This window comes from Aricia agestis, chromosome 16 (assembly GCF_905147365.1).
Source record: "Aricia agestis chromosome 16, ilAriAges1.1, whole genome shotgun sequence".
NCBI classification, from domain to species: Eukaryota; Metazoa; Arthropoda; class Insecta; order Lepidoptera; family Lycaenidae; genus Aricia; species Aricia agestis.
In genome coordinates, this window is record NC_056421.1 from 12423162 (window position 1) to 12438336 (window position 15175).

Consider the following 15175-nt stretch of genomic DNA (forward strand, 5'->3'; position numbering starts at 1 on the left):
AGCATTAAGCAAATTATAATTATTCACATACTTATATAACTAGCTAACTAACTCCGCTGGCTCAGCGACACAAAGTGGATCTTAGCCTCCGAAATGAGCTTCCGCCATTGAGCCTTGTCCTGCGCTACCTCCTGCCAGTTACCATAATAAAAGGAGGGGAAGTAAGTTATCTTCATATAAACGCACCGAGCGCGGCTTGTGCGCCATAGTATCAATGCGTCGCCACGTACGGCACACAACAAAATCTCGGCGAGTTTTAGAGGCTGGTACCGCCGAGATTTTGTTGTGTGCCGTACGTGGCGACGAATGAATACTATGGCGCACACATACAAGCCGCGCGCGGTGCCTTTGTATGAAGATAACTTACTTCCCCTCCTTTTACAATGCAGTTACTGACTTGAAGGCAGTGCCGTAAATAGGGCGGTGCCACCGGTGCCCAGGCACAGGGCGTAGACTCTGGGGGGGGGGGGGGGGGGGGGGGTAGGGCGCAAGAATGGCCAGACCAGGCAGACTCTTATTCTATCGAATTGCACCTGATAAGCATTTCCTGCTGCGCCCCAGAGATGTTTTCCAATCTAGTAAAAAAAAATTGACAGCCGAACATAATATAACCTTCTCCTATTTGGAAGCCAGTTAAAAAACAAGGGTGCAGTTATAAGCTCGCACAGGGCGCGAAAAAGGCTATTTACGGCACTGTTTGAAGGTCACGCAGGTCAGCCTCAACAGCATCTATTCATATTACAATTAGCTTCATTTATTTTTATACTCTATTTTCCTAACCAATTTTTCTCTTGGCTCGATTTCCTGTCGTGATTTATATTCTGATAGAGGGTGTAAAGTCAATCGAAAAGTTATAAAGACCAATTTCCGAGAAAAAACAAGAAATTTTAGGTAAACATAATATTTCATAAACAAAATAATTTATGTAAAAATCATTTTCTCTGAATAAATACTGAGAAAATTTGTTTTCCACTGAGACTACGAAACTTCAAATGAAATTTCTTTATTTTAAATTACCAAGTTTTTGTTTATTTTCAGTTAAGTAGAAAGCGAAGCCGTAAATTTTTAAAATTAAATTATTCATTAGTTATCGTTATATTTAGGCATTTTTGTCCAAGTAATCTTAGGATTCCAGAGTTTAAATTAAAAAAATGGTTTTTAGCTACTAATATTTGATGTCAAAATCGTACTATTAAAATCATATAACATTAGTATGAAATATACTAATACCACAATATACATAACTACCAGTAATTCGACTGCTAAGAGACGGACATGTAATAATACCTGTCATTTCTTTCGGGTTTCGCCAGGATAAGTTAAGGGCTGGCGCGCTGGTTGACATAATTTATTTTTAAAATGAAGATTTTGAAATTGAAATCTGACAGTTTTCTTTGCATGTGCCTACTAAATTTGTAGGTAACGACCCTAGCGCCGACTTTTATCATAATACGTCAAACTTAAAAATTTCAACCTCAGTTCTAAGTCGGTATACTCTATAATTCTGTCTACTCTGCTAATACTGTGTTGTTGTTCGTTCTTCATGCTAAAACAGCTAGAGCGATTTTAATATAATTTGTCATGGAGCTAGCTGACATTCTGGATTAACACATAGGCTACATTGGAAAATATCTAAAATTATATACTATATTATACTTTAAATTATTACTATGGGAAAATCAATGAAAATTAATTCGCAAAAATCACCTTCTGTTTATACGCAATTTACTTTTACTAAAACACCGCATCGCAAAATTTATATAGGACGAAGAGTTTTATAATATAAGACGTAACAAACCCCTTTTTAAAGTTTCTAGATTTCCCCTTTTTTAGCACCTTTTTTAGTGTTTGACACTAACGTAATAAGACAATGTAAAATGTTCGTGACTTTATAACTTTGCATCTGCATACGTTCTCGTAATATGCAACATTCGTTGCAGAGTAAATAGGGTTGCCACCATTACAAATTGTGCATAAAAATATTGTTGCAGCTTTAAAAAATATTAGTTATCTTCATTATTAAGAAATTATCGAAAATAGAAAATAAATTTAATTATTAAAATTTTAATTGTTTGTTACAATAACACAATAAATAACATTATAATTAATTTCACATAATGTGAGTAGTAGACGTTCCGAGTTCCGATTATTATCAAACTTAATATAGTCAGTAGTATAGTTAGTTACAGATACTACACCTGCAACTTCACTTCACCACTTCCTGATAAAGTGCCGGATAGGCTATCCACAACTTTTTTTACAGAATCTCCATTATTCGTCACATCACCTTAATATAAATCATTTTAACACATTTTCAAAATAAGTTTACAAAAACTATATTAGTGACGGCCCTGAGTGCATCATTCCGTGTCTCAGTGTAAACAGGGATGACAATTATTTTGTGTTGGATAACTCATGATTAAAACTTTTAACTAAAATATCTCATGAGTCATGAATGAGTCATGAGTCTTGACTCATGACACAATAGTAGGGTTATAATATTAGTAGATTTTGCCTACTTTCTCATGATGAAAAGTATCATAATATTATTATGTCCTTTCTCGTGATTCAAAGTATCTTCGTAACCAGCAAAATCGGTTCAGCGGTTAGGGCGTGAAGGGGTAACAAACAAACAAACTTTCGAATATATAATATTAGTATGGATGGTAGCAGACATTATAAGTATGTAAGTAATTTTGTTATAAAAATTATTCTTGTTAATATTAACAAAATGCTCGTAAAGTCACGTATAAACTTTAAAATATTTACCAAACATTCTCATGCAAAGTTCTACACTGAAAATATGTGAATAATCTAGGATCTTACATGTCCTAGGACACGGCTAAAGCACTGAAAACTGTAACTAATCTCTAGAATCTTCTCATTTAGAAGACAAATAAATTCTTACGTAATGAAAAATACGACGCAATCTATTTTAGGGATCCTTTGGCACAAGCTTGTAAGTTTATAAACCTTTATTGTTTGGTTTAAAGTTGTTAGTAAGTTTAGTTGTTTCTGTTACAAATATTTAAAGTTTATCTTTATTTTAATTAGTTACATTTACATTTCACCGTCTGAAATCTTGGAAAATTATTGTCAGACATGTCCACGAAGAAAATTAAACGAAAGAGGGACCTTTTCCCAGCAGTGGAAATCTAACGGCTGCTAATGATAATAATAATTAGTTCATGCCAAGTATATGTTTTAATAGGATCTTATTTTTCCCACAACGTTGTTGATTAGTTTTGACGATAGCCAATCAACAGAGCGCTGCGCTAATAAATAGTAAACAGCTGCAAAACAACTAAGAACAAACTTACAAACCGTACTTAATACACCAAAAGTAACGTATATCAGTCAGGTATTTTTTAATCACTCGTTGCATCTCAATTGGTCAACATGAATAAATCGCTATTAACAAGCAATCCACCACCTGAAAATTATTTTAGGTAAAACCTGCGGAACCCGCCGCAACAGTCTCGCGCTTGTCGCAGAGCGTCTCTGGCATTAATTTATGCATTCGTCGTGCACACCAAGTGTCGTACTTATACCTAACTCTGTTATAGACGAGCAGAATCTAGAAACTACACGCTTCTAGAATTATCATCAGCAATGAACTAACACAAAACTTCATAATTATTATGCAAGCTCGAAATATACAAGGCGTAACAAAACCAAGTGATATAGGTAGTGAGGGTGATTGGGTCCCTTTATACATAGTTGTGTAAAGGTTATACATAGTAGCTGTGAAAGTAGCAGCGCTGAAAGAGTACCCTTTTTAACTTCTGTATGGAAAAATCTCGGCTCGGGCGCTTGCCCATACAAATCACGAAAAAAGGTGCTCTTTCAGCGCTGCTACTTTCACAGTGAACTGTATAAATGGGGAACCTTTTCACACCCTAAAGTCATTATAGTTTTGTTACACTCTGTATAATATGTATAGCACAAGTCAATAATGATGATTATTGATTATGCAAAAGTACTATCCTACTAATATTATAAAGGCGAAAGTTTGTTTGGATATATGGATGTATGGATGTGTGGATGTATGGATGTTTGTTACTCTTTCACGCAAAAACTACAGAACGGATTTTAATGAAACTTTACAATAATATAGCTTATAGATCAGAATAACACATAGGCTACAATTTTAACCGACTTTCAAAATGGGGGAGGTGTTATGTTCGTTTTCTTATGTTCAACGATTACTCCGCCGTTTATTAACCGATTTTCAAAATTTTTCTTTTGGTATATAGGGTATCATCCCAATTTGGTATTATATTCACAAAAGTGGTGATCTGACGAAGGATGCATAAGTAATCGAGGGAACTCCTCAAAATTTATATGGAAACATGTAGTGACTTCGGTTTCGTGAGAAGTATTCTAAGCATATGCTACCAACAAGTAAGATTTTGCACCGAGGTATACCTGGTATACCGTGGTTCGGAAGGTGCTGAGGGAACTCCTGATTCTTTATAGATACAAGTTTGGGAGTTTCGGCGTTGTTTTAAGAACGGAAAGCATATGCTACTATGCAAATTACATTCATCATCATCACAATCATCACTACCATTTTATACCATACATCGTCCCATGGTTATGACTTATGAGCCTATAATGACCCTGTTATTTGTACTTTTCATAGTCTTTTAGATCGAGGCTCGAGTTTGTCAAGCGATAATTGAAAAAAATCTATACTTAATATTGCTTGAGAGTATGTTTGCTTGAACGCGCTAATCTCACGAGCTACTGGTCCGATTTAAAAACTTATTTCAGTGTTAGATAGCTAATTTATCAAGTAAGACTATAGGCTATATATTATCACGCTAAGACTAATACGACAGAAGAAACTCAGGAAAATGTGGGAAAACGGGGGAAATATTAGAAATTACGAACTACTGGAGCAATTTTTATGGCAATATTTGGCACAGATATAGAGTAAACCAAGTGAAGGGAGTAGGGACATAAGAGCTATTTTTATGGGAAAATGTACGGTTTCCGTAAAATTCCTAATTTACGCGGGCAAAGCCGCGCGGGACATCTAGTACAATATAGATACAAAAGTTGTTGTCCGCAATTTCGTTGCACCAAAATTAGTTTATTTGTGCAGGAACCGTACATTTTATCGGGATTCAATATATTCTTTGTCCGTTCTAGAGACTCAAATTTCTTTACCAAAAATTTTAAATCCGTTTAGCTATGTCCACACTATGCGCTTTCGTCTTCAATTTTCGTCATCTACTTTCATTCAGCTTTCGTTTTGGCGTAATCAATAATTGGGTTTTTGAATTTTTTTTTTTGGTGATAAATGGAAAGATCATATATAAGTTTTATAACAAAACTATTTTTTTTTTTTTGCAATAATTAAAAAGTTATTTCAAAATAAAAATTAAATTTTAAATTCAGTACCGAAGATCCGCCGACAGCTCCCGAATAAACCCGAGCGCGTGTGACGTCACAATGTTAGTTTTTGCTCATTGTAGCATACAGAGATATAATAATTAGTACAGTGTTTTGAGTTTTTATCTAGTAAATTCTGTTGGCATTGTTAAATAATCAAAAATGTCAAAACTCAAAAGTTATCGCTCTTGTTTTGTACCATTATGTACAAATACTACAAAAACAACTCCTGAAAAAATGTTTTTAAATGTTCCACAAGACGAAAAACGTCGAAAGAAATGGTTTCAAGCAGTGCACCGAGATTATTCAAAAACAAAATCAAATTTTTTTTGTTGTGAAGATCATTTCGATGTAAGTATTCATAATAATATTACTTAATAATATTATTACATAATATTATAACTTTTCTTAATTTTTCATTGATAGTTAGAGTAACTGAGTAAGCTTTACTCCGAACTCGGTGTTCTGGACACACACGTCCTTTTAAAACACAAATACCATTCTTACGATTAAGTTGAACATAACCTATAGCTTTATCACCGTAACTCTCACGTGATGCTCTACAATTAATGAAATAATTATTAATTATATTTAATAGAGAATAAATACTTATTTTCATTTAGAATAGTATTTTTTAACAGACTTACCTTGATGCCTTAGTACCTCGAACTTCAGCAGAATTAAACCGAACGTCATTTTTAAAAAAATTAGTGATCATAAATATATCAACATCAGGAATATTATCCGATTTTGCTTTTATAAATTCTTTATCACACATAGTTAGTCGAAATAAACTTTTCAAATCGTTTTTCACTAATAAATTTGAGATATTTTTATCAAGTCAAAGATAATAGCCATAAACACTGTACTATCATGAAATTGCTTTAACATTATGACGTCACAAGTATGGCGACCAATCATGGCGCGTTTACAGTCACGTGATTTTTATTTGAATTTTATCAATTTTTAATTGTTTATAATTAATTAAAAAAAATTTTTTTTCAAGTTTTTTGCATTAAAAATCAATATAATTAATAATAAAGTTTTAAAATACATAAAAAAAATCAATACTTTTTTTTTTTCAAAATCCCAATTGAATGCGTCAACGAACGTAACGCTAACGTCATTTTTGTTTTTTGGATACGGTCAGAGGTCAGATTTGCGTCGCGGGCATGCCTCACGTTCGCTGTTGACTGCGCTATAACGCATGCCTTTGACGAACAGAAAAAGGCACAGTGTGGACAAAGCTTTTCGCTAACAGATAGTAGATACTTTCGCATTCGTAATTTTGGTACATAACTTTTAATAACGTACAAATACTTAAAAAAAATTTTTTTTTAATGAAATAAGGGGGCAAACGAGCAAACGGGTCACCTAATCGAAAGAAACTTCCGTCGCCCATGGACACTCGCAAAATCAGAAGAGCTGCAAGTGCGTTGCCGGCCTTTTAAGAGGGAATAGGGTAATAGGGGAGGGTAGGGAAGGGAAGGGAAGGGAATAGTTGAGGGTAGGGAAGGGAATAGGGTAGGGGTTAGGGGATTGGGCCTCCGGTAAACTCACTCACTCGGCGAAACACAGCGCAAGCGCTGTTTCACGCCGGTTTTCTGTGAGAACGTGGTATTTATCCGGTTGAGCCGGCCCATTCGTGCCGAAGCATGGCTCTCCCACGTATAAATGTTTTTTCTGGTACAGCTTGCAGTTAAAATGCTGTGTTGTATTTTATGAAGATAATAAATAGGTCTAATATTTTTCAGAGGCGGACATTATGTCTGCGACGGTGTTGATAACGTTCGGCGCGATTTTGGGCCTGGCCAGCGGACTGCAGCTTCTAGTGATAGCTGTCATTGAAATCGTCATAGCAAGCTTGAACCTTTGGCTTGTAACCGGAGTATTTAAAGTAAGTTTATTATCATAATTCCTGACCACACACTTCCATGTAACTTAGCTTAAGGTGACGCCGTGTTAAAATAAAATAAAAAACAAGCAATGGAACAACAAAAAATCGAAAGTGCGTAGCGACAAAATGGTTTATGTCGCGTAATTTAAAAACCATAAATACATTTCATATAAGCTATGGGCAAATTAAAGTGTATGCTTGAACCAATCTATTAGGTACACATTTTGGAAGCTTAAATCACTCTCCTTTGTTGGTAAATAGGAATCCCTTTTTTTACAGAGGTCTTCTGATTGATTATTCTGCGTTATAAAAGTTGACCAATCGTGTTATGCTATGGTATGAACTTTAATTTCTTAGCTTTAGTCATTGCAGAGAAAAATCGATATCGCTACAACCAAATTATCAAGGCGTCGCCTTAACTCCAAGCTTTGTTGTGGATACATTTTGCTATTGCAACACGTTGTCAGCAATCTATTGCCCGCAACTTAATTGCGTTGAATCGTATGTTACTCAAAACGTCTGTGGAAAAATTTCATTAATATCTGTTCATTATTTTAATAGTCGATTTACACGGGTGACTAACGGGTCGATTTTAGTCACCAGTCGACAGTAGTATTCGCAACAAGCGATCGCTTGCGACTGAGCGTTTGTACGGTCGATTTTAGTCACCAGCCGCATGCGGCCATTGGCCGCACGACTTTGGGGCTTGCGACTTTAGCCGCATGCGGCGTAGTCGAATTGCCATTTACAAGGTCGATTTTCCGCCATGCGGCGTAAATCGTGCGGCTTTAGTCACCCGTGTAAATCGGCCATAAGCTTAAAGAGGTAACAGAGATAGACAAATCAGTATATAATTACATACAAAATTTACTTAAATACTGTGTTTAAAGTATACTCATCAATTTAAATAATAAAGTCGTAATAAACTTCTGAAGTTAATTCACAGGTGGTATTACCAATTAAAAAGTTAGAGGACGTTAGGGGGAATAATTCAATCTTAAAATGTAGAGACAATTTAGAAGTGTATTTTCAGTTAGGTAATATCGGTTACAAATAATACAATATTTAAACGTTATAGTATTACCCCCTTACTAATAAACGTTTTATAAAATTTGAATAGTTATACAGTGTTTTGTTCCTGTCACACAAGTGACATTTTTAATTGGATTGAAGAAGACAAAACACTGTATAACTATCCAAAGCTGATACAGCGTTTATTAGTAAGAGGGTTAAAGTTTACGAGGTGACTCGAGGTGACAGCGGTCATTGACCCCAGTTAAAAAACTTGACACGTTTCATCGTTTTCTATTCATATCTGACAATAATTATTAAGGATAACTGTTTCTAGTTCAAGAGCAATATAATATTTTGCATACTCTGATAGAAGTTAAAATAATATAGTACATTGCTTCTTGTTCATAAAACGTAGCAAAATATTCTGAATGTTGTCGAGAGGTATTCAAAAGAATTTAATATAACAGTCTATAACTAATAATAGAATCTCTATAGCTATAATATAAATGTTCAAAACCAGAATCAAATAGGTACGGTGCAAGCATTTACACTTCGCTCCTAGACTAGTAAGGTCATTGGCCGCTGCTGACTCGTTTTTCAATTTTGACTATAGTTCAATCACATCTGCAGTTGCAGTCACTTTGTCTTGTGCTTTAATTTTTTAATGAAGGTTTAGTTTAAAAAAATGATCTTGTGCATTTTTAGGCAGCTGACGTCGGTGGGTCCATAGCTATACACACATTCGGGGCATACTTCGGCCTAGCAGCGAGTTGGGCGTTGCGGTTTAAGAAGACTGAGGACTCATCAAACACACCTACAGTCGATCTAAATGGACCCAGCTATACCTCTGACGTCACGGCTATGATTGGTATGTTTATCTAAAATCGTAGGAAAGTCAAAACTAATCGAATATCGAAGCCAAACATAATATTATAATATACTAGATGTCCCGCGCGGCTTCGCCCGCGTAAATTAGGAATTTTACGGAAACCGGATATTTTCCCATAAAAATAGCTCTTATGTCCCTACTCCCTTCACTTGGTTTACTCTATATCTGTGCCAAATATTGCCATAAAAATTGCTCCAGTAGTTCGTAATTTCTAATATTTCCCCCGTTTTTCCCACATTTTCCTGAGTTTCTTCGGTCGTATTAGTTTTAGCGTGATAATAAATAGCCTATAGCCTTATTCGATAAATTAACTATCTTACATACTCTCAGTTCAAGCAAATATACTCTCAAGCAATATTAAGTATCGATTTTTTTAAATTATCGCTTGACAAACTCGAGTCTCGATCTAAAAGACTATGCAAAGTACCAATAACAGGGTCATTATAGGCTCATAAGTCATAACCATGGGACGATATATGGTATAAAATGGTAGTGATGATGATGATGATGATGAATGTAATTTGCGTAGTAGCATATGCTTTCCGTTCTTAAAACAACGCCGAATTTCCCAAACTTGTATCTATAAAGAATCAGGAGTTCTCTCAGCACCTTCCGAACCACGGTATACCAGGTATACCTCGCTGCAAAATCATGCTTAGAATACTTCTCACGAAACCGAAGTCACCACATGTTTCCATATAAATTTTGAGAAGTTCCCTCGATTACTTATGCATCCTTCATCAGATCACCACTTTTGTGAATATAATACCAAATTGGGATGATACCACATATACCAAAAGAAAAATTTTGAAAATCGGTTCACAAACGGCGGAGTAAATCGCATTCAATATTATTCTAAATTGAAATAGAATAATATTGAATGCGATGATAGAGCCGTCCGCCGGATCTAATGTAAAACATTCCAAAATCAACAACTCCTTATAAATAAGAAATTAATTGAAAAAACATTTTCCAGTAGACCAAACTGTAAATCTAAACCATTCTCGAATCTCCACGAACACACACAAAAAATTTCATCAAAATTGGTCCAGTCGTTTAGGAGGAGTTCAGTCACATACACACGCACACAAGAAATATATATATTAAGATTATACTTTTTAGAATTTTAATGCATGTCCGGACATGCATATACAGATAAACAGACAAAAACTAAACTAAAAAAGTGCTGCATGGAGTTACTCAAATTTTTGCATGAATATTACGAAGAGGTCGGGTCAACATATAGGTTGCATATTATCACACTATCACCTAGGCACTATTGCTCAGAAGCGTAAGGCTCGGCCACGTAAGCGGCCTGGAGCCGATAAAGCCGGGGCGAGTGAAATCGCCCCCGCTATGGAGGTGGAAGCCTAGGCCTGTGGGCGACTGATCGGGGGATCACCGCCCACAATATAGGCCCCGAGGAGTTAGGCTCCCCCGGTGCCCGGGGAGCCTCTCGGTGAAGACAGGCGGCAGCATAGGCTGCTGCAGTGATTGTGGTGCCGGAAGCGGCAAGCGCTGCGGAGGACGCGGTAGAATGCGTAGCGATCCCGCTCCTCCGCGTGTAGTGTTGACGAGGGCATGGGGGGGGTTTTAGTCGGTAAACCTCTGCGGAGGGAGTCCGACATACCCCTGCCCTTTCCCCCGAGAGGGCGGGGGATGCGTAATGCATTTCCCCTCCTTAAAAAAAAAGGCACTATTGCTGCTATAGAGTATCTAAGCTTTCAAGACGACGTCGCGGGTAGCTGCTAGTGCGTCATTCATAACGGCCCCTATATATAGAGAGGCTAATCGATCGAATAAGATTGCGATCGCAGGCCGACCGAGCTCAGTTAGATGTCAAAAATATATGAGATCGAAATCACCATGACATTCAGCAAAGCCCGTAATACCCATACATTTTTGGTATCTATGTTTCGCTAGCGAAGTGATAACCAATGTAGTAAAATATTTTTAAAAAATTTTATTCAAATATTTTACTAGTATATTAATCACGGGTAGCAAAACAAGAATTTTAGTTTTACCTACACCTAATATAATTAACTCTATATTAAAGCTGATCGTAAAAGTCTTAGCATTTTAGTTCGTCATAAATTCCACCTTCCCCGTATTTATAAGGTAGAAATTAGGTCAAAGCATAAATTATAGTTTTATTATCTGCTGTTCAATATCTTAGGTTCATAGAAAGATTATAAAAGATCAAATAAGCTGAAGATGAATATTTTAGGTGTATTGCGCTATTAATCTTTAAGATACTATTTTTGCATAATCTAGTACTTTAGTAAGGTTTCTTTGCATCGAAATTTGAAATTACTGGACTAATTTTTATATAAACAGCTTAAAATATAACTATAATTATGATGAGCATGAGTTTTTGACAGGTGCATAATTGTGACGTTATCGAAAGTGATTTGAATGAATAATTTGACAGCATATTTAGTACGGCAGACAAAGATCACAAAGTGCAATTCCTCTCAAATCAATTCAGAAAATGAATTGTCAAAACTGTCAAACTGATGAATGTCAAATTAGTATGAATTGTGCGAATAAGGGCCGGGACACATAAACGTGATACGACGTCGTGTCGTACCACGATGCGGCGTCGTTTCACGATGCGACGTCGCGTCGTGGGAATCTACGACGAGCATCGTAAAAAACTACGTCGTGATATCGTAACGTGTCACGATACACAATGCAGGGTGAATTGTCGCAGTTTCTTTGAATTTTGAATAACACGCATCGTGAGTTTCTACGACGCGACATCGTGCTTTTTACCGTGGCACGTTACGATGTCACGACGAATTTTTTTACGATGCTCGTCGTACATTCCCGACATGCGCGACGTCGCATCGTGAAACGACGCCGTATCATGGTACGACACGACGTCATATCGTGTTTATGTGTCCCGGCCCTTACTAGACAAATGAATTGCATGCAAAGTGAATAATATTATGATGCTGCAAAGTGGCCATTTTAGGGGGTGTTTACACGTATAATTGTTATTTTTTTAATATTATTTTTGAAACTTCCTTATTTTCAGGTTCCATCTTTTTATGGATCTACTGGCCATCTTTCAACTCGGGTTTGACTCAAACTCCGGCAGAATATGAAATGGCTACTGTCAACACTTACTTGTCCTTGGCTGCTGCTACGGTAACTAGATGGCTAAAACAATTATTTTAATAGATTTTTCGAATCTATAGTCACCATATTGTAAAATGTCACTTGAAAAAACTGTTTCACTCCCTCTACCAATGGTCATCCAAGAACTTTTCTGGCTCCTTTATTGGCTTGGACAACATAATATTAATATATAATGGAGCTTTGCGGCAAGGTTCATTGTCATGCCCTATTTCGTGTCATATCAATGTTCGAAATAAGGCATATGGTATGAAATACCCTAGTAGCCACTAATATTGCTTAATGATTATCCCCTTGTTCAGAATCGCATACATTTTCGATCGGAGAAAAACTTGTTGGCCAAATCCTCGTGTAAGTACCTCTATTTCCAGGTAACAACATTCTTCGTCTCTTCGGCGGTGAATCATGGTAAACTCGACATGGTCCACATCCAGAACTCGACACTTGCCGGTGGTGTGGCTGTCGGATCCGTCTGCAACATGCACATCAACCCCGGAGGAGCGGTCCTCATTGGTGTTGCTGCGGGGCTGTTGAGTGTGATGGGATATAAGTTTTTGACGGTGAGTACTTGTTAGTTGTTGTGAAGTTTGGTTGGGACAATACGGGCTTAGTTCACAATCAGCTGACAAGGAAGATATTCCAAGCGTTTAATGTCAGGCCTGAGCCCAGTTGTGCTCTCGTGCCGGTCATTTGGCCTGGGTGGGAACAGAGGAAGAAAAGGTATACTATTATGTGTATATGATTTATATGTAAGTATGTTAGTCATTAAGGTATATATTGTATGGGCATATGTAGCCTGATATATATAAATAAATAAATTAATAAAATAAAATAAATTAAATATAACGTCCGAGTTACATTGGTCTGGTTATTATCGAAACACCGTCATAAAATTGGTTTTGAAAACCTTATTATTATAGTTATCTGATTATACCAAAAGAAATATTATATCAGGAAGAGATAATTTTAATGTTTTATTTTAAATTGACAGGCTTTTTGAGTTCAGACCATAAACGACATCAAAATATTTTTATCATAATATTAATTATGTTAAAAATAAGTAATAAGTTAATAATAAGTAAAAATAATAATAAAAGTAATTTGTTTCAGCCAAAACTTGAAAAATGTGGTGTACCTGATACCTGTGGGGTCAACAACCTGCACGGCATGCCTGGCCTACTATCAGGTGTTCTGACCATCCTGTTGGCTGCGCTCGCCACCAAAGAAGGCTATGGAACTGAGCTGTCTTCGATCTTCAGCGCTATGACTGAGGTAAGCTAAAATATTAATATTATGATGCACTCTTTTGATGCATTTTGAAGCAAACTAGATTATACTGCGACCACATTATAAAATATGAATAATTTTATGTGCGCATATAACATAATCTTTCCTAGATTAGAGGAATGAGAATCGAGTAAATTTTCAGGATGAAGCAGGCCGCGCATCATCATCACAAGCTCTCTACCAGCTGGCTGCTGTTGGGTCCACCGTTGGTTTGGCGTTGGTAGGAGGTGGAGTTAGTGGTGAGTGTTAAGTACTACTATGTAGTATTTCTTAGAGTTCCATACCCGAAAGGTAACAACGGGACCCTATTACTAAGACTTCGATGTCAGTCCGTATGTCTGTCTGTCTCCAGGCTGTATATTAAGAATGGTAATAGCTAGAGTCGAACCATTTGGGCGCGAGTTCAACTCGCACTTAGCTGATATTTTTCTATGAAGAGAATTTTTTTTTTCTAAGATAGTTTCCGATACTTACTGCAAACCGATTTTAATGGGTACTGACATGGACAACGACGAAATGTAAAGTTTCCACGAGATGTGATAGTATGTGGAATGATAATGACAAATAGAGTTCTTCACCTCATGACACACCCTCAAGCCATCAAGCATTAGAAAAAAAAAACTAATTATTAATTTCATGATTCCATTTTCCAAATTCAAATTCAAAATTTAACTCTCTTGCTTTGAATCAAACATTAAAAAACCTAAGTTCCATCTGGTCGCTGTTAAGCATTAGTGTCCTTACCAGCGTTGCCAGATTTTTTTGCGCCAAATCGGGACTTTGGAACTTTTTGAGCGAAAAAGCGGAATTCTTCGATCAAAAGCGGGACAAAGTAAAAAAAGGTATAAAATCAAAGTTTTTTTGAGGTTTTATCTTTTTATTTGTGTTTAAATAACGTTTACGTGACAATAGAATATAAGTAAAGTAGCCAAAGAAAATCCACCCCTCTACCTCCCACACTCTTACCTTCATTACGCACCTTTCTTTCTCAGCACGCTGCACGTACGTTCGGGCTTTCCCCGAAAAGCGGGACTGAGGACGGAACGGAATTTTGATAAAAAAATCGGGACGTCCCGCCAAAATCGGGACGTCTGGAAACGCTGGTCCTAGCCCACAATTTTTTTTATGTTAAATTTTGAATGCAGTCTTGTTCTAAATTATCTAAAGAACATAACTGCATTCATAACTCAATACGTAATTTATTGTGGGTTAGTACACGAATGCTTAACAGCGTCCATTATTTTATGGTTCCATCTTCTGAATTGTAAATTGCCACAACAAATTTCTAAATTATGCTCTAATCTACATCTCGACGTTAAAAATATTAAAAACGGAGATGTTGTTTCCTAGTTTTTATGTCCATTTCCTCACTTCCGGTTCGAGGAAGGGATTCAAACTGAACGTCCGTCCTGTCCCAGGATGTTTATTTTTCGAAGTCAATTTTAGATATTTAATATTTTACAGTGTTTATAAAATGTGTGTCAGAAAATAACGAGGTTTCGTAGATTTTTGTTTAAAATACGCAATTATGGCGAGTTAGTTTTTTT

At 36.3% G+C, this 15175-nt stretch overlaps 1 protein-coding gene across 1 annotated transcript in view; it reads left to right on the forward strand.

Annotated features, from left to right (window-relative positions):
• The window catches only part of LOC121734629 (ammonium transporter Rh type B), a 65347-nt gene that overhangs the window by 41545 nt on the left and 8627 nt on the right, over nt 1–15175 (forward strand). Inside the window, exons 4-9 of the mRNA XM_042125219.1 lie at nt 7155–7297; nt 9017–9179; nt 12241–12353; nt 12713–12901; nt 13452–13613; nt 13771–13867. Of these exons, the coding sequence (XP_041981153.1) occupies nt 7155–7297; nt 9017–9179; nt 12241–12353; nt 12713–12901; nt 13452–13613; nt 13771–13867 (867 nt within the window). The remainder of the gene's footprint in view (nt 1–7154; nt 7298–9016; nt 9180–12240; nt 12354–12712; nt 12902–13451; nt 13614–13770; nt 13868–15175) is intronic.